The sequence below is a fragment of the Pelophylax lessonae genome (assembly GCF_965119305.1).
Source record: "Pelophylax lessonae genome assembly, chromosome: 6".
Classification (NCBI taxonomy): domain Eukaryota; kingdom Metazoa; phylum Chordata; class Amphibia; order Anura; family Ranidae; genus Pelophylax; species Pelophylax lessonae.
The window spans coordinates 175,278,192-175,306,181 of NC_138773.1; the positions used below are offsets into that span (position 1 = coordinate 175,278,192).

The window sequence follows — 27,990 nt, forward strand, 5'->3', positions numbered from 1 at the left end:
AATCTTTGTGGGGTGCAGTGAACACAATCTTTGGGGGGTACAGTGAACACAATCTTTTTGGGGTGCAGTGAACAAAATCCTTTGTGGGGTGCAGTGAACACAATCTTTGGGGGGTACAGTGAACACAATCTTTTTGGGGTGCAGTGAACAAAATCCTTTGTGGGGTGCAGTGAACACAATCTTTGTGGGGTGCAGTGAACACAATCTTTTTGGGGTGCAGTGAACAAAATCCTTTTTGGGGTGCAGTGAACAACATCCTTTTTGGGGTGCAGTGAACACAATCTTTTTGGGGTGCAGTGAAAAAAATCCTTTGTGGGGTGCAGTGAACACAATCTTTGTGGGGTACAGTGAACAGAATCTTTGTGGGGCGCAGTGAACACAATCTTTTTGGGGTGCAGTGAACAAAATCCTTTGTGGGGTGCAGTGAACACAATCTTTGGGGGGTACAGTGAACACAATCTTTTTGGGGTGCAGTGAAAAAAATCCTTTGTGGGGTGCAGTGAACACAATCTTTGTGGGGTGCAGTGAACACAATCTTTTTGGGGTGCAGTGAACAAAATCCTTTTTGGGGTGCAGTGAACAACATCCTTTTTGGGGTGCAGTGAACACAATCTTTTTGGGGTGCAGTGAACAAAATCCTTTTAGGGTGCAGTGAACACAATCTTTGTGGGGTGCAGTGAACAAAATCCTTTTTGAGGTGCAGTGAACACAATCTTTGTGGGGTGCAGTGAACACAATCTTTGTGGGGTACAGTGAACACAATCTCATACTTCTGAAGATTTGAGGGTGCTGCCTGCTCCATACTCCTCCTCCTACTGCTCAACCATCCTTTTAGGGGTACAAACAATAGTAATTGGGGCCTAGTGTGGTGGTGTACGTGTGAGATACATACACTTTCTTTTTGATCATATTTTCTATTCCGCTATTCAATTAAATCCTTTGGGGATCAATTAAATTGCATGATAGTCTGTGTCGGTACGTGTGAGATCCACCTTTCCAAGTTTTTGGGGTTCATCTCATACTTCTGAAGATTTGAGGGTGCTGCCTGTTCCATACTCCTCCTCCTACTGCTCAACCATCCTTTTAGGGGTACAAACAATAGTAATTGGGGCCTAGTGTGGTGGTGTACGTGTGAGATACATACACTTTCTTTTTGATCATATTTTCTATTCCGCTATTCAATTAAAACCTTTGGGGATCAATTAAATTGCGTGATAGTCTGTGTCGGTACGTGTGAGATCCACCTTTCCAAGTTTTTGGGGTTCATCTCATACTTCTGAAGATTTGAGGGTGCTGCCTGTTCCATACTCCTCCTCCTACTGCTCAACCATCCTTTTAGGGGTACAAACAATAGTAATTGGGGCCTAGTGTGGTGGTGTACGTGTGAGATACATACACTTTCTTTTTGATCATATTTTCTATTCCGCTATTCAATTAAATCCTTTGGGGATCAATTAAATTGCGTGATAGTCTGTGTCGGTACGTGTGAGATCCACCTTTCCAAGTTTTTGGGGTTCATCTCATACTTCTGAAGATTTGAGGGTGCTGCCTGTTCCATACTCCTCCTCCTACTGCTCAACCATCCTTTTAGGGGTACAAACAATAGTAATTGGGGCCTAGTGTGGTGGTGTACGTGTGAGATACATACACTTTCTTTTTGATCATATTTTCTATTCCGCTATTCAATTAAAACCTTTGGGGATCAATAAAATTGCGTGATAGTCTGTGTCGGTACGTGTGAGATCCACCTTTCCAAGTTTTTGAGGTTCATCTCATACTTCTGAAGATTTGAGGGTGCTGTCTGTTCCATACTCCTCCTGCTCCTCATCCATCCTTTTAGGGGTAGAAACAATAGTAATTGGGGCCTAGTGTGGTTTTGTACGTGCGAGATACATACACAATTTTGGATCATATTTCCTATTCCGCTATTCAATAAAAACCTTTCTAGGGCAAGATCTTAAATTACAGAAATATGAGGAGACCGTCAAATAAGGGCCGTGGCCTGGGTCGTGGTGCTGCTGGTAGAGCTCCTGTTGCAAGGAGAGGACGTGGTCGATCTGTGCCAGCTACACGCACAAGTGAAACACCTTCCTCAAGTGTGAGTAGGCGACAGAACCTGCATCAGTATTTGGTAGGGCATCATACGCCCCTAGAAGTGATGAGGCCAGAACAAGTGGAGGCGATAGTAGATTGGTTTGCTGCTGACAGTGCCTCCAGTTCCTTCACATTGTCTCCCACCCAGTCTACTGCAGAAAGGTCACAGTTGGCACCTGCAGCCGATGTCCAACCGTCTTTCACCTCACCCCTTGCAAATCAGGCAAGCAGTCTGAGCCCCAAGCCATACAGCAGTCTCTTCTTCTTTTTGATGACTCTGTCAGCAGGGTTTCCCAGGGCCATCCACCTAGCCCTGCCCCAGAAGTGGAAGAGATTGAGTGCAGCGATGCCCAACCACTTATTTCTCAAGATGAGTACATGCAAGGATCATCGCAGCACGTCTCCGATGATGACGAAACGCAGGTGCCAACTGCTGCGGCGTTCAGCATTGTGGAGACCGACAAGGAGGGCAGGGGTGAAGACTGGGTGGAAGATGATGTGGAGGACCATGAGGTCCTCGACCCCACATGGAATGAACGTCATGCAGGTGACCTGAGTAGTTTGGAGGAAGAGGCGGTGGTCGCACAGAGCCACCAGCACAGCAGAAGAGGGAGCAGGGTGCAGAAGCGGAGCGGCCGTGCCCTAGACACTACGCCCGCTACTGCCCAACGCAGCAAGGGAACGAGCGCACCAAAGTCAGCTCAAAGGAGTTCTCTAGCGTGGAAGTTCTTTAGAAAATGTGCTGATGACAGGACACGAGTGGTTTGCACCCTGTGCAATCAGAGCTTGAAGCGAGGCATAAACCTTCTCAACCTGAGCACAACCTGCATGATCAGGCATCTAAGTGCAAAGCACGAGCTGCAGTGGAGTACACACCTTCAAAACCAAGAAACGTCTCTGGCTCATCCTGCTTCCTCTTCTGCTGCAGTCTCGGCCGCTCCAGCCACATCTGTAGTGATACCGGCACCTGCCACCCCGCAAACAGACGATCTGTCAGCAACACCACCACCTGGGTCACCAACAACCATCTCCACAATGTCCCGTGGAAGCGTTCAGCTTTCCATCTCCCAAACACTTGAGAGGAAGAGGAAGTACCCCCCTACCCACCCGCGATCCCTGGCCCTGAATGCCAGCATTTCAAAATTATTGGCCTTTGAAATGCTGTCATTCCGTCTGGTGGAGACGCACAGTTTTAAAAACCTTATGTCGGTGGCTGTCCCACAGTACGTCGTGCCCAGCCGCCACTACTTTTCCAGGCAAGCCATCCCTTCCCTGCACAACCAAATGGGGGAAAAAATCAGGTGTGCACTGCGCAACGCCATCTGTGCCAAGGTCCACCTAACTACCGATACGTGGACCAGTAAGCACGGTCAGGGGCGTTATATCTCCCTAACGGCACACTGGGTAAATGCAGTGGCGGATGGGCCTGAGGCGGATAGCAATTTGGCGCATGTCCTTCCACCACAGAGGATTGCAGGGCGCTTCAGTTTGCCTCCTGTTCCTAACTCCTCCTACTCCGCTTCCTCATACGCTGTCCGGATGAGGAGGCGGTAGAGGAACACCTTTACCACCAACTTCAGCACGGCCAGGGGTAAACGACAGCAGGCAGTTTTACAACTTGCCTGTTTGGGGGACAAACCACACACCGCGCAGGAGTTGTGGAGGAGCATGGAACAGCAGACAAATGAGTGGTTGCTGCCAGCGAGCCTCAAGCCCGGCCTGGTGGTGTGCGATAACGGGCGAAATCTCATAGCAGCTCTGGGCCTAGCCGGTTTGACGCACATCCCTTGCCTGGCGCATGTGCTGAATTTGGTGGTGCAGAGGTTCCTTAAAAACTACCCCGATATGTCAGAGCTGCTGCAGAAAGTGCGGGCCGTTTGTGCGCACTTTCGGCGTTCTCACCCTGCTGCTGCTCGCCTGGCAGCGCTGCAGCGTAACTTCGGCCTTCCCGCTCACCGCCTCATATGTGACGTGCCCACAAGGTGGAACTCCACCTTGCACATGCTGGAAAGACTGTGCGAGCAGCAGCAGGCCATAGTGGAGTTTCAGCTGCAGCACGCACGCGTGAGTCGCTCTGCGGAACAGCACCACTTCACCACCAATAACTGGGCCTCCATGCGAGACCTGTGTGCCTTGTTGCGCTGTTTTGAGTACTCCACCAACATGGCCAGTGGCAATGACGCCGTTCTCAGCTTAACTATCCCACTTCTATGCCTCCTTGAAAAAACAATTCGGGCGATGATGGAAGAGGATGTGGCACAGGATGAGGAGGAGGAGGAGGATGAAGAGGTAACATTTCCAAGGCTTTCAGGGCAGTCATTCGCAAGGGGCTCCGAGGGTGGGTTCCTGCACACACAAACGCCAGGGACACAATTGTCCAGCAGGGGCACAGTTCTGGAGGATGAGGAGGAGCTGGAGGAGGAGATGGAACCATGTTCACAGCAGGGTGGCACCCAGGCCAGCTCATGGCCATCACTGGTGCGTGGCTGGGGGGATACAGAGGACACGGACGATACACCTCCCACAGAGGACAGCCTTTCGTTGCCTCTGGGCAGCCTGGCACACATGAGCGATTACATGCTGCAGTGTCTCCACAACGACCGCCGAGTTGCCCACATTCTAACTTGTGCTGATTACTGGGTGGCCACGCTGCTGGATCCCCGTTACAAGGACAACGTACCGTCCTTAATTCACTCACTGGAGCGCGATCGCAAGATGCGAGAGTACAAGCGCACGCTGGTAGACGCCATGCTGCTGGCATTCCCATCTGACAGCGGGCCGCAGTGGAAGCACAAGGCAGAGGAGGAGGAGGTCGCCAACACAACCAGGGCACCGCCAGCACCTCAGAAGGCAGGGTTAGCATGGCCGAAATGTGGAAAAGCTTTGTCAGCACGCCACAACAAACAGCAGCACCAGCAGCTCAGATGGAACGTCTTAGCAGGAGGCAGCATTTTACCAACATGGTGGAGCAGTATGTGTGCACACGCCTACATGTAGTGAATGAGGGGTCTGCCCCCTTCAACTTCTGGGTCTCCAAATTGGGCACATGGCCTGAGCTTGCCCTTTACGCCTTGGAGGTGCTGGCGTGCCCTGCAGCCAGTGTATTATCTGAACGGGTATTTAGCAAGGCTGGGGGCGTTATAACAGACAAGCGCAGCCGCCTGTCCAGAGACAATGTGGACAAGCTCACGTTCATTAAAATGAACCAGGCATGGATCCCACGGGACTTTTCCGTACCTTATGCAGAATAGCAATGGATACCGACCTTACCCACCCATTGTTCCATTTTTGCTCTTTCTCACTCTTTTGGGGTGTACCCTCATTTAAAATTTGTGAAAAGAAGCAGTGTTGGCTACCTCGTCCTCCTCCTCAGGGCCAGATTAACGTAGGGGCTATTGGAGCTGCAGCTCCAGGTCCCTAACTTTTATATAGGCCCCGGGTTGGCCATATTCACTGTTACCGCTCTTCTGTCACTTGTAAACACAGAAGTCTGGCTTCTATGCTCGCTTCCCCAGGCAGCACCCTCAGAACCTCCCCACACAGCGCGAAGGCCGGACAAGGAGGGACAGTTGCCGATGCATGGATGTGTTTATGGGCTTCAGAGACAGCATCCCATGTTGAATTAGGCATGCATGGCTGCACCCTTCCTCCTCTGGGTGCATGGCAAGGCACGGCCCTTAAGGCCCTTCAAAATCCTCAGCACCAAGCCCATGATGCTCTTAATCCGGCCCTGGTCCTCCTCCACCGCCGCTTCCACCTACACCGCCCATAGGTGTGCGCAGCCTATTGCATTAAGGTGTGCACCCCAAAGTTGAAATACACATGCATGTGTTTGCCAGCAGGGAGAGTAATGTATCGGGGCCATGTACCTGTAGGCAAAGAGAAATAGAGCAGAGCAGGTCCGAGGGAGATCTTTCCCATCTCCTCACTGGCAATGCTATGTGCCCTAGGTGATTAGGGTGTGCCCAGGCACACCCGGCACACCCTGTGCACATGCCTATGTCACCGCCACATCCACCACCACCTCAACCTCCCTCCTACTCCATATGGGCCTCGTCCTTCAGAGATGAAGAACAACATTGTTTTATTTTTCTGTTTTTTTTTGTTGTTTTAAGTTATTTCCCTATCCACATTTGTTTGCAGAGCACTTGCCATGCTCTTAATTACATTTTGCTGCCATTTGCAGCACTCTAGCCCTTTCCTTTGGTGTTTTAGAGCCATTTTAGTGCCTTAAAGTTCGGCTCCCCATTGACTTCAATGGGGTTCGGTGTCCGGGAAAAGTTCGGTAAAAGTCCGGGACACGGACCCGGACTTTTTTTTAAAGTTCGGCCGAACCCGTCGAACACGGACATCTAGGTGTCCGTTCAACCCTAGTTACTATACATCTCTGTATATATATATATATATATATATATATATATATATATATATATATATATATATATATATATATTATATACACACACACACACATATACATGCATACATACACATACACACACTCTGCATGTACATTTTTATTTTATTACAGCTTGTTTTTATTGCTGCAGTAAATTACAATGTAATTTTATCTTGTTTATGATCAAACTTACATATTAAATTTATGCTATTTGACAGGCTATCTAAACCAAAGAACAAGATTTTACATATATTGCCGCTTACCAGTCCTTCGATGTGATGACTGCATTGGTTTTCCTTTTCTTTTTTTTCTTTATTTTCAACTGATGACCCTGCCAGTAGCACACCTTCTGTCTTAGGCCTCATGCTCACTGCAGCTTAAAGAAGCTGCTTCTTTGAGCATTTGAGCTATTTTTTTTCTCTTTCTGTTAACTTCCCTTCATGTGTGCCTATGTGTCCATGCACACTATAAGAATAAAAATAATCAAAAGCTCCGTAACACCAATTAACAGAATACTGGCCAATAGAATGTATTACCACCAGACGTGGGAATACATGCTAGCATGCATTAACTCCCCTGCAAAATGCAACTTTTTGCCACTTTTTTGCTGCTGCTAAACTCCTGTAGGAGAAAAACATGTCAAGAGCATACAATGTGTTATGAGGCCTTAGGGCAGGCATGTCCAAAGTCCGGCCCGCGGGCCAAATGCGGCCCCCGGGCTGCTTTAATATGGCCCCACAGGTAATTTGGAAAAATACATTGGCATCATTCATGACTTTTTTTGCTGCCATCATTAATCATCATCGGTTTATGTAGCGCTTATATGTGGTTAACCTTTGTGTGACCGATTAGGGAGCACGCATGCTCCGGATTGAGATGAATACATTGTAAAATCTCAGTTAACGTCAGTTGGTCTAAATCAGTTATCAATATATTTGAACACAACATGTATACTTGGTGTTATGTTCCTGTTCATATTTTTTTTAACTTAAAAGTTGACAGACAACCTTTATTACCAATAATATGTAATGTACTTTACAATGTTCCTGACATATATTTCAGCTTCCTGGATTTTTTTTTTCATCTGGCCTTCAGATATGAAAGGCAGAGCGATTTAACATCCGTTTAGATTTGTCATCCATGTGATGAAAGGAAAAGTATGCCGTTTGCAATAAACTTTGCATATAATAGTTAGTTTGTATTTAATTTGAATGGTCCAAAGAATGTCAGGTAAAATGGTCGGCCCTCATGCATGTTCACTTCATCAAATCTGGCCCTCTTTGAAAAAAGTTTGGACACCCCTGCCTTAGGGTGAATATGCTTATTCCTCCACTGTATCTGCATTATCATCCTCTGAGGAGGTTAGTATTGAACAGACTATTAGGTCTGGGTGAAATTTACAGGCATTACTAACAAATAAATTCTCCTAACAGAACAAATCATACATGTTATTTTTGATTTTGCCCATAGTGCCACTTTAAGTGTGATTGTAACAAAACATAATTTATGGATCATATGCATAAACGTCTGTAATAACATAAGTTAACGTGTTTCAAAAATATTTACTCACGTTCCATAAAATATGGACCAGTGTCAATTCTCCAGACAATTTGTCCCTTTTGCGTTCCTGTTACACCTCTGTTTTTGGAATCCCAAAAATTTGCAGGAGAATTTTCATCTAAAAGTGAAAGATACTGATATTAATCAATATATAAAGTACACCTTATAACGAATATATACAGTATCAGTATAGCCACAAAAAGAAAAATTGCAACAAAAAATCAATATATTTATTACATTGAAAATAACATTTTTCTTTGTTTATAAGTATCCTCTAAATCATAAAATTGGATTCTTGTTGAAAAAAAGATGTATGCCCTTTAAGACTTTCACACATAAGCAAGAAACAGACACTGTTTCACTATGAATTCACCTTAAAAGCTGAATCCCAGGAATTCTCTTTATCTAAACTTACATTGGTCCAGCTTGGTTACATCTAATTATTTCTATCTCACAACCAGAGGGCTGCTTGGGATGAAATTCACTGTAGTAGCCGGTGATAAATACAGTCAGCATTGGTCTCTTCTGGGTGCTGCACGGGTGACTTGTCATCCGTATACTGAACACAGTTGCTTGCTCAGCATCCCTGCTATTCAAAGAACATTTAGAACAAAAAAATGAAAATTTCCTATCAAATACTAATGCTCTGAGCCAGAGCAACTAACTAGCCTACTCATGATTTGGGAGGGAACTCCTGCTGCCACGGAGTCCATCAGGAAAGGAAAATTATGGTAAGTATTTGATAGGAAATTTTCCGTTTTCCTGACAGACTCCATGGCAGCATATGTATGGGAAATAACTAACCATACACACCCGGGTGGGCAATTAAAGAACAAAAGAAACAGGTTTAATTGACACTGTCAAACACAGGATTTGTAAACCAAAAAATAACAGAAGATATAGAGGCTGGCTCCACACAATAATGAGCCATAAATGTATTGATCGGGGACCACAAGGCCGCCCTACCGATTACATTGGGAACCACATGCTGTAAAGCCACCCAGGATGTGGACACTCCTGGTCGAGTGAGCGGACGATCCATGCCACAATTGTCCTAGATGTGGCACGTTTCCCTTTGTCCTTTCTGGCAAAAAGAATGAACAGGCATTCTGAAGCCTGAACAAAGCTGTAGCTTGTAGATCTAACTTCACAGAGAGAGATTCCTAGAACCAAAAGGAAGGCACTGCTGAGATTAAAACTCAAGATTCCCTGTTTAGTAGACATGCGCTTTAACCAGCTAAGCCACAGCGTGACCTCTCCCACGTCTAAAGGACGCAAGTTAGTACTCCAAAGGTTGGCAGAACAATTTCTTGGTTCCCATGAAAGACTAATGTACCCTTGGGAATTCACTCAAGCATAGGTAAAAGCACTGCTCGAACTGGAAGAACGTTAAGAAAAGTTCTCCATGACCAGTGAACCAATCTCTGAGGCTTTTTATGCCAACGTGATAGCCAGGAGAAAGGCAAACATGACAGAGAGGCCTTTAACGGAGACAGCCCTAGAACACTATGCTCCATTTCCTGAGAGGGAGTTGAGAACAAGAGGGAGATTCCATCTGGAAAACCTCTGCTTACTCTGAGGTCTGAACCTAGTTGCTCCCTTGAAGAATTGTTGGACAGGAAACGATGCCTAGACCTGGAAACACCTGTGAAGACCAATAGAGTTGACACTTGTACTCTGAAGGGGCTGATCAATAGAGCCAGATCTAAATCCAACTGGAGGAAGCCTAGAATGTTCAACTTCTAGGTCAGTATGTGATCTGTCAGCAGCAGACATGTATTGCACAGACTTTGACCAGATTCTCCCATAAACGTTGTTTGTCTTCGCTCTCCTAGCAAGAGAGAGAGAAAGAGGACTCTGGGGGAGCAGCCGAGGACCTCCAATCTCAAGAACCAGACCGTCAGACGTAACCATACTGGACATGGATGTAGAAATGCACCCAGTGACAGAAGGTCTGGCCTGATGAGAAGGGGTCTTGGGTTTGGGTAGCTGAACAGTGCTAGCAAGGGGAATTATGGCCTAATTGGCAAAAAAGGCATCACTGCCACTACCTCCACAACTTCTGTTCAGAGTTTTCGAAGAAACCCGAGGATGACCAGGACTTGAGGTAACGCACAGGACCCGCTGCATTTCAAATGATCCTTTAGGCCATCTGCCACTGAAAAACCTCCACATGTAGAGAGACCATTCCTTGTTGTCCAACTGGACTCTGGAAAGCAAGTCTGTTAGAATATTCTGGACTCTGGGGAAATAAGCCTCTAAGATGTAGGCTCGATTCCTCTGAGCCCAAGACATAATTGGCTCTGCTTCCTGTAATAGAGAACAGGCTGCGAGTCTCCTCTTGTCTTTTAACGTAGGAGACCGGTGTAGCGTTGACTAGCCTAAGAACACTGACGCTACATTCGTTATATGGTGAAAGGCCTGTAGGGTGCAGAAGGCTGCCCGTAGTTTCAGAATGTTCAACACAATCTTGTGAAATTGACAGCCTTACATGCCTTGAGCTATCCCTGATAGGCAGCAAGCCTCTTCATCCCATATTGGTGGTATCAGATGGGATTGCGAACCTGGAAGTGGGGCAATGGAATGGCAAATGAGCCAGTTTCTCCATTGCAGCCACCAGGGGACTCCCTCTCATGACTGAGGTTATGTAGATGACCTGAATTCTGCTTCCTGGCTCCCAATGCTGAAAAAACACCTTCCGGAAGGGCCACGTTCTCTGAAGCGTCCACTTGACCATCAGATCCTTAGACACCATAGGGTCGATCATTTTAGATACTGAAAGGCGCACAGTTGGGAAGAAGACAGGGCCAGGAGTATTCTGTTCCAGAAAAATGGAATCCAGAGACAAAGCAATGGTCCTCTTGATTATATCGAACTGAGCCCGAGGCACACAAGAGACAGAGTGGGCTCCAGGTTTCTTTTTTCCAGAATCAGCCGCCAGCTGAATTTTGTGGAGCAGCTGCCCTTTGTTTTGGGACAGTAGGAGAAGAACATCCAAGTAACTATGCAGGCGTATGCTCCTTGCTTTGATAAAGACCTTAACAACCAATAAGATCCTTAAAACACACAGGGTGATGTTGAAAGCCCGAATAGTAGACAAGCAAGCTGGAGATGATCTTGGCCTACGGCAAACCAAAGGAATTTGCGGGAGTCTTCTACAATGGGCACATGAAAGTAAGCATCTTTAGGTCTATTGGAAATGAGCCAGTCACCTGGCTGGACCCCTTATGAATCAGGGATAATGTTTCCATCTTGATCTTCTCCTTTTGGTGAAAATTGGTTTAGGTGCGAGAGGTCTAAAATTGGCCTCTGCAAGCCACTCCTCTACATGACTATGAAGAGGGGCGAGTACAGGCCCTGAAATCTCGAGTCCTGGGACTGGCACAGCAGTACTTTGTGACGACAGTGACTTTATGTAATACAAGAGTATATGCTTAATTTTACCTCAGAGTGAGACAAAATCCGTGGAAACGAATCCGAGAGGAGGCCGACTTCTGTTGGACCATGTGTGTCCTGAAAAGACCACTTTGACGTTCCAATAGTCTGAGGCTCAAACCCAGTAGCTTCTTGGATACCCGAGGCCAAGCTTTTAGCAAATTTCTGAGGGCATATCTGGCCTCTACCAGCTCTTCCTAAAATCCAGACCTGATCTGTAAAAAAATGTGCGACCCTCGCAAGCTCTGAACTTTGTCTTCTGGACTGTGTCATCTTCCGGCCTAGTAGGCGCCGATCCTGAGGCAAGACCCAACTTGCAAACTATGGCCCGGGTTATGGTGCTGACCAGCTTGCCAAAAGAAGAAGCTCCCTAAAAAGGATCTTACACTAGGCCTGTTAGAGGCTGTATCAGCAAGCCAAGACCCAAGCCATAGCACTCACTTTGCCGTAACTGACAGGAGCAAAGTCCATGCCACTATGCGGATTATGTCAATTGGAGCCTCACCGTGGAAACTGACACCAGATCCAGCTCCTGAACTACTGAGTTTCTGAAAACGCTTTTAAATACTGCGTCCGTATTCCCCTTCCACGTTTCCATTACTTTAAACATGGCCACAAGAGCCTAGGCCAACTTTCAGGCCATTCACTGCATCTTCCAAGGAAGAGCGACATGCTTGCTTGCCTCATTAAGGCCTCAACAACTAGATAGCAGCCTTTAGATGCTTCACATCCTCATCTTTGAATGGATAGAGCTTGGCCATCTTGCTCAGAAGGAAGGTATATCTTGTGACCTTGCTCCACTCATCCAAAAGTATGTTCCTTATCTCCATTAGAATGGGAAATTAGAACGCTCTCTCTAGAGGTGCCTAAAGAACTTCCTCTTGCTTTGCAGGAGACTCTACAGGTTCTTACTCGTGTAAATGCCCCCTTCATGGTCTTGACCAAGAGCGTTACAAAGGCAAAGGGACTCATCTTGCTCTAACTTACTCTCTGAGGTCTTCATAGATAGATGGCTTGGTTAGGATGGTTCCAGTTCTTCCTGGCCATTCCTAGTGGGAGAACACGCTGTAACGGCTGTTGGACATTGCGTGTGGCTTGTACCCCACTCTTTAAGGGTTTTCTGCACTACGAGCCTCGCCAGAGATTTCATTTGCTGGAAATCACCATCCCCTTTTCCAAGCACCTGGGCTTAGTATGGCTCACACAGAGACTTTCCCTCTGGGACCTAAGTCCTGCATCCCCAGCAGGCTCCTTCTTTGGAGTGGCTGACGTGGTGGTGGATGTAATGCCCAAGAGAGGATTTAGAGCTTCTGCTAATAAGGCTGGACCTTGACGGTGACCAATGATGACTAAATCTGGAAGAAGAATGTTGATGTAGTGACCGAATGAGGTCTTTATCATCTCGTGCCGTGTATTGTCAATCTGACCTAGAAGGACATAAAAACCTAAAAAGAAAACAAAATAGGGTAGAAAGGAAAGGGTTAAAAACCCAAAAGGAGTGCCCAGACAAGGGTGGAAAGTGTTAAACACACCCTCCCATCCCCACTACACAAAGGCTGGTCACAAGGGGGGGGCAGCGATACATCAGTAGAGGGAAAACTGCACAGACAGCCAAACTGCCCATGTGATAGAACGATCAGGATCACACACACAGGCAGCATGCAAGGGTGTTAATGCAAAGCATATACAGTGGGGATCGGAAGTTTGGGCACCCCAGGTAAAAATTTGTATTAATGTGCATAAAGAAGCCAAGGAAAGATGGCAAAATCTCTAAAAGGCATCAAATTACAGATTAGACATTCTTATAATATGTCAACAAAAGTTAGATTTTATTTCCATTATTTACACTTTCAAAATAACAGAGAACAAAAAAATGGCGTCTTCAAAAGTTTGGGCACCCTGCAGAGTTAATATCTTGCACTGCCCCCTTTGGCAAGTATCACAGCTTGTAAACGCTTTTTGTAGCCAGCTAAGAGTCTTTCAATTCTTGTTTGAGGTATCTTTGCCCATTCTTCCTTACAAAAGTCTTCCAGTTCTTTGAGATTTCGGGGCTGTCTGTCACGCACTGCTCTTTTAAGGTCTATCCATAGATTTTCAATTATGTTGAGGTCAGGAGATTGTGAAGGCCATGGAAAAACCTTCAGTTTACGCCTCTTGATGTAATCCCCCGTGGATTTCGAGGTGTGTTTAGGATCATTATCCATTTGTAGAAGCCATCCTCTCTTTAACTTCAGCTTTTTCACAGATGGCATCAAGTTACCATCCAAAATTTGCTGAAATTTTATTGAATCAATTTTTCCTTCTACTCGTGAAATGTTCCCTGTGCCACTGGCTGCAATACAACCCCAAAGCATGATTGATCCACCCCCATGCTTAACAGTTGGACAGAGGTTCTTTTCATTAAATTCTGTGCCCCTTCTTCTCCAAACGTACCTTTGCTCATTCCGGCCAAAAAGTTAAATTTTAACCTCATCGGTCCACAGAACTTGTTTCCAAAATGCATCAGGCTTGTCTATATGTTCATTTGCAAAGTTCAAACGCTGATTTTTGTGGTGAGGACATAGAAGAGGTTTTCTTCCATGAAGACCATATTTGTACAAGTATCTCTTTATAGTGGAATAGTGTACCACAACTCCAGTGTCTGCCAGATCTTTCTGGAGGGATCGTGCAGTCAAACGTGGGTTTTAAATTGTTTTTCTCACAATCCTGCGAGCTGTTCCAGATCTTGCTTTAACTTCCACTGTTCCTGATGACTGCCATGTCTTAATTACATTCCAAACAGAGGATATTGACATCTGAAAATGCTTTGCTATCTTCTTATAGCATTCTCCAGCTTTGTGAGCGTCAACTATTTTCAGTTTCAGTTTTCTAGACAACTGCTTAGAAGATCCCATGGTGCCGATTGTTGGGGCAAGGTCAGATGAGTCTTTTAAAACCTTTGAGATTCACATCATCTGGTCTTCCCAGATGATGATTGAGAACAATCCATGACACTGGCAGGTCTCAGCCTTGCAAAGGGGGCAGTGCATGCTATAAATTCTGCAGGGTGCCAAACATTTGCAGACACCATTTTTTTGTTTTCTGTAATTTTGAAAGTGTCAATGATGGAAATAAAATCTTACTTTTGTTGACATATTATAAGAATGTCTAATCTGTAATTTGATGCCTTTTGGAGATTTTCCATCTTTCCTTGGCTTCTTTATGCACATTAATACAAATTTTTACCTGGGGTGCCCAAAATTTCGATCCCCACTGTACCTGTGATGACTGCACACAGCATTTACGGAGACTGCTGCAAGTTGCCCGTAGATCAATCCCAATATCAACAGTACTGACCACTGATTGAATTTCTGCACTGCAATCACACTACCGCCGCCCACAGCACGCATGCACTTGGGCAGGAGTAACCCAGGGACGCCAGGCCGTAAGAGAGAGGAGGCTTAGAACGCAAATGAGCTCCAGCCGCCATAGACTGGAAGACCCTAGAGCCAAGGAAGAAAAACACACACACACACAACTGCTGCCATGGAATATGCAAAATAAAAGTATACATCACCGCACATGGCATCCCCCAAGACCATGCCTGGATCCAGAAGACGCTGCTTTACGGGCCCAGGGAGTTTAGGGCCACCTGCAAATAGCAAGACTCTTAGGCCGTACTGCCGCTTTGCTTGTCAATGTCCAAGCTTAAGCTCTTCATGGCACCGCATCCATCGCCCTTCTCCACCCTGCTAATATCTGGGGTTTGCTGAGGACTCCACGTGGCACTGAATCCATCGCTCTTCTCCACCCCGCTAATAGCTGGGGACTGCTTGAGACTCCACACGTCTTCGGGCACAGCTTGCCAAACAACCAGGCCTAGATTGTGGACACTTCATCCAAGGTAAGACTGCAACCAATCTGGTCCTTAGGAGGAGGAAAAAAAAGGAACACGGCTTCTGGCTCAGAGCAAAGATTTATGGGAGTGGGGCCATATAGAGGAGGAGTGGAGGCTGGGTTAACCCATACGTATGCTGCCATAGAGTCTGTCAGGCAAGTATTTTTTTCATTAAATACAAGGTGCTCTCTAAATAGGGGAGGAGAAAATCATTATGTCATCCAGCCCAATTCTCTGCCTTGTCCAAACAGAGAATGCTTTGTATTGAATGAACTCAGCACCCTGAGGAGAACACTGAGAAATGCACCCTTATTCACTTAAAGATCAGGCATTTTCTAAGCACTTTTTGTTTACATGTGAAATTCCTTTTTTTTCCCCTAAAAAATCAGTTAGAACGCAAAACATATATATTTTTTTTACATCAGAGGCCCTAGAGAATAAATTGGTGGTTTTTGCAATTTTTATTGGTATTTGGGCAGCGTTTTTTTAAATGCATTTTTTTGGGGGAAAAAAAACACAATTTTTTAAATTTTAATAAAAAAAAAAAAAAAATAGACAATACATAACCAAATTTTTGTTTGCAAAACATAAAAGATGATGTAATGCCAAGTAAATAGATACCAAACATGTCAGGCTTTAAAATTGTGCACGCCCACACAATGGCAACAAACAACGTCAATTTTACTATCCAGTAATTCTTTAAAAGCCTTTACAGGTTACCACTTCAGATATACAGAGGGGGTGGTCTAGTACTAGAATTTCTGCCCATGATCCAATGTTCTCGGTGATACCTCGCGTGTGACACGATCGCGGTTTGGGTGCGTTCGAGAACAGCGCACGCATTCGCCTTCGCGCACTAGTTTGGGGGGTCACTTTTAATTTTTTTTTTATTCATTTATATTATTTTTACACTGTTGCTTTTGTTTTTTTTTAATCACTTTTATTGCTGTCACAAGGAATTTAAACATCCATATGACAGGAATAGGCACATGACAGGTACTCTTTATGGAGGGATCTGGGGTCTATAAGGCCCCAAATCCCTCCTTTGCACTAGAAAGCATTCAAAATGCCAAGATCAGCATTTTTGAATACTTTTGATTTTCAAAAATTGGTGCTTTAAGACTCAAGTAAATTGGATGTGATGTCATGTCATTGCTTCCGGGTTAACGTATCCAAGACTCAATCAAAACTAATCCCAGATTTCTCCGGGTCTCCGGCCATCCCTCAGACGTGGCGACTGGTCGTTTAGGTCTCCCAGTGGGACAGGAGAGCCTGGGTGAGCTGCGGAAGGGGAGGGGTGTCTCTTCCCGCTGCATGTAATAACAGTTCGCCCGCTCTGGTTGTTATTACAAGAGAGCTGACTGCTGGCTCTAAAAAACGGCACTGGAGTGATGCCTCCAGCTGCAGGCATCACTCTGATACAGCCACTTGAATTCAAATGATGTACCAGGTACGTGATTTGGCAGCAAGTGGTTAAAGTGATATTAAAGGTTTATGTTTTTTTCTTCAAATAATAAACATGTCATATTTACCTGCTCTGTGCAATGCTTTTACACCGAGCAGTCCCGATCCTCCTCTTCTCTGGTCCCCCACCGGCACTCCTGGCCCCTCCCCCTTGCTGAGTACCCCATAGCAAGCCGCTTGCACTCATGCATGCTCTCTCTCTCGCCATAAGAAACACAGAGCGTGGCTCAGCCCCACCCTTCCTTGCGCCTTCCTCACTGGCTGTAATTGACAGCAGCAGGAGCCAATGGCTAACGTTGCTGTGTCTTAGCCAATGAGGATGGAGCGACCCGGGAAAGCCTCGGCTCTCGTGCACATCACTGGATTGAGATGGGGCTTATGTAAGTATTAGGGGGGCTGCGGGGTGATGCTGCAAGCAGAAAGTATTTTACGTTCGTGAATAAAATGCATGAAGGTAAAAAAAAAAAACCTTTAGCCTTTACAACCACTTTAATTTATTAATCTGAAATACCTGGGACATTTGCATTGTCGTCTATAAAAAAAAAAAAGACTGTGCTTCTAGCATACATACTGCATGTTCTTTTAAGATAAAAAATGTCCTGGTACAGGTTTATGGAATTTAATATAATGAAACTTAATTTATCTAAATTGCCCATTATAAATATTTTTATTTTCTAAACTGCTCCACTTTAATTAATCCTTTTTTAATCTTAAGTAAAAGTCTGTCTCTGAAGCACATATAAAGTTACAGTCTTCAGGCACTTATCTCTAATTCATTTCTTGCAATTTCCAAGAAGTTCCCATGGCTTCTAATGGTTGTGTCAATATCCTTAACATAGGAAATGACTCTCAAAGGGAGTTTGTGGACACCCACTTTCCTGAGAAGTCTCCTTTTACTAAAAGTCAGCCTATTAATGGTTATTTATAGCATCCTATGTGGTCACTTCAGGAAAAAAAAAAAATCTGACATCACTGACACAGTAGCATACTTTCTTAGCTTGTGCTTCCTTCTCGCTAGAATATCCTAACCGCCTCTTCGTTCAGCTGTTTTCTTATTTCTTAACCGGTATGCAGCATAAAAGGTTCATTATCCACATCAAAGCCCAGTTTATTCATTTAAAGATGTATAAAACATTAAAGAATACCTGTACTGAGAACAAGGCCACTGCCAATATTATCTTCCTTCTGAGAATGATAGTCAAAGATTTGAAAATATTATTCAGCAAGCGCATTTGGAGAGGTCAGAACTTCTTGAGCATGAAAAAGAAGTAGTAACCTCAGTTCTAGAACGGGACGTTAAAATAGAACTATAGGCAAAGCATTTTTTTTTTTCATTTTGGATAGAGTAAGGGAGGGTCATAACCTCTGTCTGATTTTTTTTCGCCATCTTGGGGACCCCAGGTCACCAGAACGAATGTCCCCATTGGAAGATTTCTCCTCTATTACTTTTCTGGGGACAAAAATGTGGGATTTTCTTTTACTTTCACTTTTAATGATAAGGGTAACCAGGACAAGTGGAGAGGGTGGATCTCCCTAACAGGGGCACAGACCGCACTAAAAATTGACAGGTGTTCCAATCCATCTCCAAAAATTTCCTTTAGTTATACTTTGAAGGCAACTTAGAGATCAGCTAGTAGACTTGCATAAAAGCATGAGTTTTATTACATGTGTTTAAAACACATAGTAATAGTACAAACGTTAAAATAATATTGCTAAGTAGCATGTCGGAGTCTAGAAATACATATAAATACACTAGTGACAGTATCTCCTCTTCATCTCGACGTGTTTTAGGAAGAGTTTAATTCTTTCATCAGAGGTATTGTGAGAGAGATGACAGAATGGTTTAATTTGCGATGAATAAAATATAATACAGCAATGTAGGATATAAAAGCAGAATTCACTTTTGCCAAAGGGTGGAGGTAATCCCAGCGCCCCCAGAAGTGGGGCTTCTGATGACCCACACTGAGGACCCTCAACAACAAACAGATTTGGAATGGGAATGGGAGGTCTTGCTCGTGAAAAGGAAGTACCTCCATTCAGTCAGGGGAGAAGTGCACTTATTGAGTAGGCCATACATGCTTAATTTTATTTCATTCAACCAGCAAGATGAACGAAAGAAAATGATCGATTCCCTGATCCACATATTTGAGGTGGATGGGGGATTCCCTCCCACAAAGCTATTGTAATCTGAAAGTCGGGAGATTTATTTGCCGCCAGATTACTTTAATCAGTACCGTCATCTATAGTCGGTGGCACTGATAGAACATTTTCCAACATTTGAGAGATCAACTTCTGTACAACCAGCCTGCCCATAGAAGGATCGAAATTCGGCCAGTCCTTGCTGAACGGGCCAAATTTCAATCCATCTATGGCTGGCTTTAGTTGTATACTTTCTGGAGGTCAGTGACTTACTGTAGACACTATATCAGCATGGCAGTCAGGCAACTAGTATCTTTAAACAAAGTGGTCAATAATGGCAGCCTCCATATTTTTTTAAATTGTGCAAAAAATGTATACATTACTTTTCTTCAACTAAGTATATAACTTAAAATTTTGTAAAATGGAGCGCCACTGGCGGACTTCCAATTTTTACAGGCCTTTGTAAACAAATTGGAAATCAACATGACTCAAGTAAAACAGGCAGATCAGTGGCTGTAAACCTAGATTATTTAAAGAGTAAAGGCCCGTACACACGTACCGATCGTCGGCATACAAACGTCGGCGGACGAAAGATCTGCCGATTGTACGCGTGTTAGTATGGTGCCTCCGACAGCTGTCTGCGCACAATCCGCGGACAAAAGTCTTTCTTGCAAACATGAAAATTTTTGTCTGCGGACACCAGAACGGACGATTGTTCGCCTGTCAGTACAGAATTCGGCCGACAGACCGCAGATTTGCAAGACTGGGCATGCTCAGAAAATTAAAAACACAGGGAAAGTTAACCATTACATGACATCACTTCTGCAGTCAGCTGAAGTCTGCAGACAAAATTCTTTTGCTGTCCTTGTGCTGTCTTTGCACTTTTCAACAGACACCGACATCCCGGGGAGAAAAGACGAACATTTGTATGCCGACGATCGGTACGTGTGTACGGGGCTTAACTTCACTTTTGTTGAGAAAAAAACATTCCCCCCGGGTGATCTGTGTACATTGCAAGGATTTTAACCCTTTGATTTTAACATTAACATAACAGAACTTAACATAACATTAACATTTCTACAATTTACATTTTGTTATTCTGAAGAAATCTCTGTGTGTTTGTTTGTCTGTGTGGGTAAGTGAATCTAATGGGATTATTAATCAGCTGCAGCAGCTGCGGGGCACTAATGAGGAAAGCTGCTGGGCCTGCATCACTTTAGACGTGTTCCTATTAGGAGTATCTCACTAAAATTAGCAGGGAATGCCAAAAATCTGACTTGTATCTTACTGCAGACTTCTACAGAACACCTCCAAGTTGCCATATTACATTGCATTTTCAGGAAAATGACAGAGCTGCAGATTAAAAAGGAAAGGTAATTTTTAATAAAATTCAATTACGATATGACTTGTGTCACAATTGTGTACACTATATTATTTTTTCTTAATTTGCTATTTTTGTCCCCACAAAAGTGGAGTTATCCTTTAAATCTACATGATGACCAGTAAAGCCATGCTCTTCATCCCAGGCAATCAACTGGAGTGGAGTCATTTTATATATAGGCAAGACATTCAGTAAATTATTTGTGAGCCATAAAGGGAGCCAGAAATTTACTTGCATCACTGCTTTCTCCTAGCAATTTGAAACTGACTATCGGTTTCTTGTACATTATCTTGATTCCCCACAGCCACAGACACTGCATTTGCTAATTGCTCACTACACTAGCTGTCAGAAATTCATCACCTACTGCTCATTCTATTGTTGCCATTTCTACTGTCACACACCTAGGGCTCATGTAGATGGGGGTTTTCCTGCGTTTGACAGCAAAGCAGGCCAATCATTGTCTTCTGCAACCCATTACAACTACAACTTCTGTCATGATGAGCATGAGCTCATAAGCAAGATAAAAGAACAAGTTTTCCTTTAGATTAACACCCCCAACCCCCCTATATCCTTATCTACTCTGACAACCTCCTGTGTTGTCTGCGCATCAATGTGTCTCATGGATTTTATTAGGCTATGGATCCAGCAGTAGAGGTACATTCTATTCAAATGTACTGAGTGCTGCTGCACAGGCACAATAGTAAGGTGCATGGGCATCCGCAGAACTTTTTTCAGGGGGGGGGGGCATCATTTTAAGGTCACCCATGCTCCGCCCCTTTTTGACAGTGTCATGAAGGGGAGGGGCTTAGTCATTATCAAATAAAGCGCAGGCATGCAGGTTTAAGAAACCTGATGCAAAAGCTTAATAGAAGGATCAATCTGCCATTGTCTGATTAGCAATTTCTAATCTTTTTTTTGGTTTACACTATTGAATGCACCACATTATTTATACACACATGATCAAGGCACTACAACTGCCTGTCCGTTTTCATCCGATCCGATCCTATTAGTAAATACAGCTGGTACTACTTGTCGTCCTCCAGGCTGTATAGATAGATCTACTCATTATAACAGTATATAACAGCAGTAGATGTAGTATTTATGTAGAGAAATTAGAGATCTGTGACTCTATAGGTTCAGCAAACAGGATCCCAGGCGCAGCTGGTACTTGTAGTCCCCCTAGGCTGTATAGATCTATTCACTATAATATTAGATGTCATATGTCTGTTTTACAATTAGAGATTAGTGACTCCATAAGCAAAGCAGACAGGAGGACCCCAGGTGAGGTTGGTCCTTGTAGTCCACAGGCTGTACAGATCTGCTCATCATGGTATTATATAACAGCAGTAGATGTCTAATGTCTTATGTGTGCAGTACAAAGGGAGATCTGGGGCTCTATAGGCTGAGCAGACAGGATCCTTGGTGCTTGCAGCTGGTACCTGTAGTCCTCCAGGGCCCAGGCTGTAAAGATCTGCTCAGCTCACTCACTAAGCACTATAATATTATATAACAGGCAGCAGACCAGCAATAGATGTAGTAATAATGATGTCACTCACATGGATGTCAGTTGTCAGTATGACAGTCAGTATCTCAATGTAATTGAGATAAAGAAAGAAAACCCGCGCTATGAAGATGTAAAGGAATGAAAGGGCTGCAGCCTCCCTAAAATATAGCGATGCTATATCTAATTAATGGGTGTATAAAGGGATAGGGAATTTGGCGCTGCTCGAGGGGGTATTATAAATAAATATCAAAATTCAATTTTATAGACTCTTATACAGTGGGTACGGAAAGTATTCAGACCCCCTTAAATTTTTCACTCTTTGTTATATTGCAGCCATTTGCTAAAATCATTTAAGTTCATTCTTCTTCCTCATGAATGTACACATAGCACCCCATACTGACAGAAAAACACAGAATTGTTGACATTGTTGCAGATTTATTAAAAAAGAAAAACTGAAATATCACATGGTCCTAAGTATTCAGACCCTTTGCTCAGTATTTAGTAGAAGCCCCCTTTTGATCTAATACAGCCAGGAGTCTTTTTGGGAAAGATGCAACAAGTCTTTCACACCTGGATTTGGGGATCCTCTGCCATTCCTCCTTGCAGATCCTCTCCAGTTCTGTCAGGTTGGATGGTAAACGTTGGTGGACAGCCATTTTTAGGTCTCTCCAGAGATGCTCAATTGGGTTTAAGTCAGGGCTCTGGCTGGGCCATTCAAGAACAGTCACGGAGTTGTTGTGAAGCCACTCCTTCGTTATTTTAGCTGTGTGCTTAGGGTCATTGTCTTGTTGGAAGGTAAACCTTCGGCCCAGTCTGAGGTCCAGAGCACTCTGGAGAAGGTTTTTGTCCAGGATATCCCTGTACTTGGCCGCATTCATCTTTCCCTCGATTGCAACCAGTCGTCCTGTCCCTGCAGCTGAAAAACACCCCCACAGCATGATGCTGCCACCACCATGCTTCACTGTTGGGACTGTATTGGACAGGTGATGAGCAGTGCCTGGTTTTCTCCACACATACCGCTTAGAATTAAGGCCAAAAAGTTCTATTTTGGTCTCATCAGACCAGAGAATCTTATTTCTCACCATCTTGGAGTCCTTCAGGTGTTTTTTAGCAAACTCCATGCGGGCTTTCATGTGTCTTACACTGAGGAGAGGCTTCCGTCGGGCCACTCTGCCATAAAGCCCCGACTGGTGGAGGGCTGCAGTGATGGTTGACTTTCTACAACTTTCTCCCATCTCCTGACTGCATCTCTGGAGCTCAGCCACAGTGATCTTTGGGTTCTTCTTTACCTCTCTCACCAAGGCTCATCTCCCCCGATAGCTCAGTTTGGCCGGACGGCCAGCTCTAGGAAGGGTTCTGGTCGTCCCAAACGTCTTCCATTTGAGGATTATGGAGGCCACTGTGCTCTTAGGAACCTTAAGTGCAGCAGAAATCTTTTTGTAACCTTGGCCAGATCTGTGCCTTGCCACAATTCTGTCTCTGAGCTCTTCAGGCAGTTCCTTTGACCTCATGATTCTCATTTGCTCTGACATGCATTGTGATCTGGAAGGTCTTATATAGACAGGTGTGTGGCTTTCCTAATCAAGTCCAATCAGTATAATCAAACACTACTGGACTCAAATGAAGGTGTAGAACCATCTCAAGAATGATCAGAAGAAATGGAAAGCACCTGAGTTAAATATATGAGTGTCATAGCAAAGGGTCTGAATACTTAGGACCATGTGATATTTCAGTTTTTCTTTTTTAATAAATCTGCAACAATGTCAACAATTCTGTGTTTTTCTGTCAGTATGGGGTGCTATGTGTACATTCATGAGGTAGAAGAATGAACTTAAATGATTTTAGCAAATGGCTGCAATATAACAAAGAGTGAAAAATTGAAGGGGGTCTGAATACTTTCCGTACCCACTGTATATGTAGGTATATATCTCTTAGACCTCTACTTATTCATAGCCATATTGTATATACTGTAAGTATAAAGTGACTGGTGTTAAAAAAGTGATACAGTGCTGTGTAATAAGTAAATTTAATAGAATATATCTAAAAACACATAAATTGATTCCTTTGAGTGACACGGTAAAAATGCAATTAAAATTTTAAATATAAATACATATGTGGTAAATCAAAATATATTATAAATCAATATAAATATTATAATGATTAAACGAGTGATCTGTGCATATAAGCAATAAGGTGCGAGGTGATTGGTGACTCAAAATATAGACATGGTATATAACTAGCAATTATATATATACACTCTTAATGTGCCAAGTGATAAGTGTATGGAGAATACGGTATATTACCAGGGATCCAAAACAAACTGGAAAAAATATATATAGGTGCAGATATATCAATACACTCCACTCAAAGTATATCTCAGATTAATTTAAACATAAAAAAGATGTGACATGGTAAATAAAGTTCATAAAATGGAGTGCTTGATCATCTGGTGGTATTAGCATTCAATCTCCGTGCACTATAATAGGTGGTGAAGTAGGTTGCACTCACCAGAGTGCCCAACCCCACACAGGGGTATTAGGCAGAGTAAATGGTCCTGTAAGCCACAGCAGGAAACTGTAAGCTCCTATGGGTCATCTATTTCTGTGTTCCTCTGTGTAGGGGAGAGGGAAGGGACCCTGCTGTTCTCCAGTCCTCTGCTTGTTATTGGGTATTGCTCCGGTGGCGTAATGTATGGGATGAATAAAGGGGGAACATATAGCGTAATTCCGTATAATACGTTTTATTTCTAGTACATCAAAAAATGGGGTACTCACATTACAGAAGATAATAGACAGCGTTAATGGTGTGTCTCGCTCACTTATGAACTTTATTTACCATGTCACATCTTTTTTATGTTTAAATTAATCTGAGATATACTTTGAGTGGAGTGTATTGATATATCTGCACCTATATATATTTTTTCCAGTTTGTTTTGGATCCCTGGGAATATACCGTATTCTCCATACACTTATCACTTGGCACATTAAGAGTGTATATATAATTGCTAGTTATATACCATGTCTATATTTTGAGTCACCAATCACCTCGCACCTTATTGCTTATATGCACAGATCACTCGTTTAATTATCATAATATTTACCGTATATTGATTTATAATATATTTTGATTTACCACACATGTATTTATATTTAAAATTTAATTGCATTTTTACCGTGTCACTCAAAGGAATCAATTTATGTGTTTTTAGATATATTCTATTGAATTTACTTATTACACAGCACTGTATCACTTTTTTAACACCAGTCACTTTATACTTATATACAATATGGCTATGAATAAGTAGAGGTCTAAGAGATATATACCTACATATATAAGAGTCTATAAAATTGAATTTTGATATTTATTTATAATACCCCCTCGGGCAGCGCCAAATTCCCTATCCCTTTATACACACATTTCAATGTAATTGATTGTCACTTTCAGTGACAAGAAGACTTACCCTGTCTCTCTCTCTTCTTCACCGCTCAGCCAGGTCATAGCAGCAGGTCACTTACTCTGTCACTCCAAAGCCCGGCCGCAGCGCTGCCTCTCCCGCCTCCTCTCCGGGGCACGCTGACGCTGAGGCTCCTCTCTCCTCTGCGGGCCGCAGCTCCGCCCCTTGCTGAGCTGAGTGACATCAACAGCAGCCAGTAGGGAATCCCCGGCCCGCCCCCTGCAGCTGTCGTCTCTCGGAAGGGCAGGAGAGGACCGAGGACGGAGAGAGGAGGGAGCCAGAGCTGGCGGGCTGGCGGATCAGCGTTGCGCTCGTGCGCTGCTGATAAGTGTGATATCTGTGTGTGATATTCAAGGGGGGGGCACTCGCCCTCCCTTGCCCATTGCTGCGGACGCCCATGGTAAGGTGACCAGATTTTTAAAATGAAATCAAGGGAAAGATTTTTTTTTTTTTTTGCAAATGGCACAGGACTGCATAATACACAGAGCGCTGGGCACAGGACTGCATAATACACAGAGCACTGGGCACTAGACTGCATGATGCACAGAGCGCTAGGCACAGGACTGCATTATACACAGAGCGCAGCGTACAGGACTGCATAATACACAGATCGCTGGGTACAGGACTACATAATACACAGAGCGCTGGGCACAGGACTGCATTATACACAGAGCGCAGCGTACAGGACTGCATAATACACAGATCGCTGGGTACAGGACTACATAAAACACAGAGCGCTGGGCACAGGACTGCATAATACACAGAGCACTGGGTACAGGACTACATAATACACAGAGCGCTGGGCACAGGACTGCATAATACACAGAGCACTGGGCACAGGACTGCATAATACACAGAGCACTGGGCACATGACTGCATAATACACAGAGCGCTAGGCACTAGACTGCATGATGCACAGAGCGCTAGGCACAGTACTGCATTATACACAGAGCGCAGCGTACAGGACTGCATAATACACAGATCGCTAGGTACAGGACTACATAATACACAGAGTGCTGGGTACAGGACTACATAATACACAGAGTGCTGGGCACAGGACTGCATACTACACAGAGCGCTGGGCACAGGACTGCATACTACACAGAGCGCTGGGCACAGGACTGCATAATACACAGAGCGCTAGGCACAGGACTGCATGATGCACAGAGCGCTAGGCACAGGACTGCATTATACACAGAGCGCAGCGTACAGGACTGCATAATACACAGATCGCAGGATACAGGACTACATAATACACAGAGTGCTGGGTACAGGACTACATAATACAGAGAGCACTGGGCACAGGAATGCATAAAACAGAGAGCACTGGGCACAGGACTACATACTACACAGATTGCTGGGCACAGGACTGCATACTACACAGAGCGCTGGGCACAGGACTACATAATACACAGAGCGCTGGGCACAGGACTACATAATACACAGATCACTGGGCACAGGACTACAGAATACACAGAGCGCTGGGCACAGGACTACAGAATACACAGAGCGCTGGGCACAGGACTGCATAATACACAGAGCGCTGGGCACAGGACTACATAATATACAGGAGGGTGTTAGGTCTCAGCCAGCATGGGATGCCCTGTCTACATTAATCAACCCCTGAATCCAGGGACAAAACCGGGGACAAACTTGGACCGGGGACAGTGTCCTCAACCGGGGATGTCTGGTCACCCTACACAATAGGCAACTGAAGGAGGCAAGTATGCACCTTGGTGGGGAGGTTTCAGCTTAGGAAAGTCTACTTTCTTACAATCTAAATAAAACTCAATTTCATCATGGGCCACATCAGCATTATGGTTGTCCTCAAGGGAGCGGCGGTATCTGTAAGACTATATAAATGGATCTACTCTTTATCATATTAAAGAATTGCCTCGGTGTTCGATTATTAATGGTTTTGGTAATAATCTTTAACGAGCATGGAGTTGTAAGTCCAGAGTATGTAACGACAAGTATGTAAGTAAAGGCTAAGGTGAATTTGAGAATGCCACATTCTACTAAATGAGCAAACAGGTAAAAAAAAAAAAAAAAAAGCAAATCCATTCACACACTTATCAGTCTGGCTCTCATTTAAAATCCCAAAAACATAGCAATAACATTATGACCACTGACAGGTAAAGTGAAAAACTTGAATTATCTTGTTACAATGGCACCTGAAATGGGGAGGGATATATTAGGTAGCAAAGGTATGTGTTGTTCCTGAAGTTGATGTGTTAATAGCAGAAAAAACGGGCTATTTGAGTGACTTTGACAAGGGCAAAATTGTAATGTTAGATGACTGGGTCAGAGCAACTCCAAAGCTGCAGCTCTTGTGGAATGTTCCCCGTCTGCAGTGGTCAGAGCATACAAATAATGGTTTAAAGAAAGAAAACCGACGACCAGCAACATGGTCATGGGTGTCCATTGCTTATTGGTGCACATGGGTACATGATGCACATTGTAGTCTGATCCAACAGAACAGCTACTGTAGCTCAAATTGCTGAAAAAGGTAAAGCTGGTTCCGATAAAAAGATAACAGAACATACAGTGCATCAGTTTGTTGTGTATGGGGCTGTGTAGTGACAGACCGGGCAGGGTTCCCATGGTGACCTGTGTCCACAGCCAAAAGTGCCTACAATGGGTACATGAACATCTGAACTGGACCCCATAGCAATGGAAGAAG

At 44.2% G+C, this 27,990-nt stretch overlaps 1 protein-coding gene across 5 annotated transcripts in view; it reads right to left on the reverse strand.

Annotated features, from left to right (window-relative positions):
- Positions 1-27,990, reverse strand: part of HECW2 (HECT, C2 and WW domain containing E3 ubiquitin protein ligase 2) — a 421,352-nt gene that overhangs the window by 224,087 nt on the left and 169,275 nt on the right. For all 5 annotated transcript variants that reach the window (XM_082262150.1, XM_082262151.1, XM_082262148.1 and 2 more), the window contains one exon: positions 8,064-8,171. In XM_082262150.1, coding sequence (XP_082118276.1) covers positions 8,064-8,171 — 108 coding nt within the window. The remainder of the gene's footprint in view (positions 1-8,063; positions 8,172-27,990) is intronic.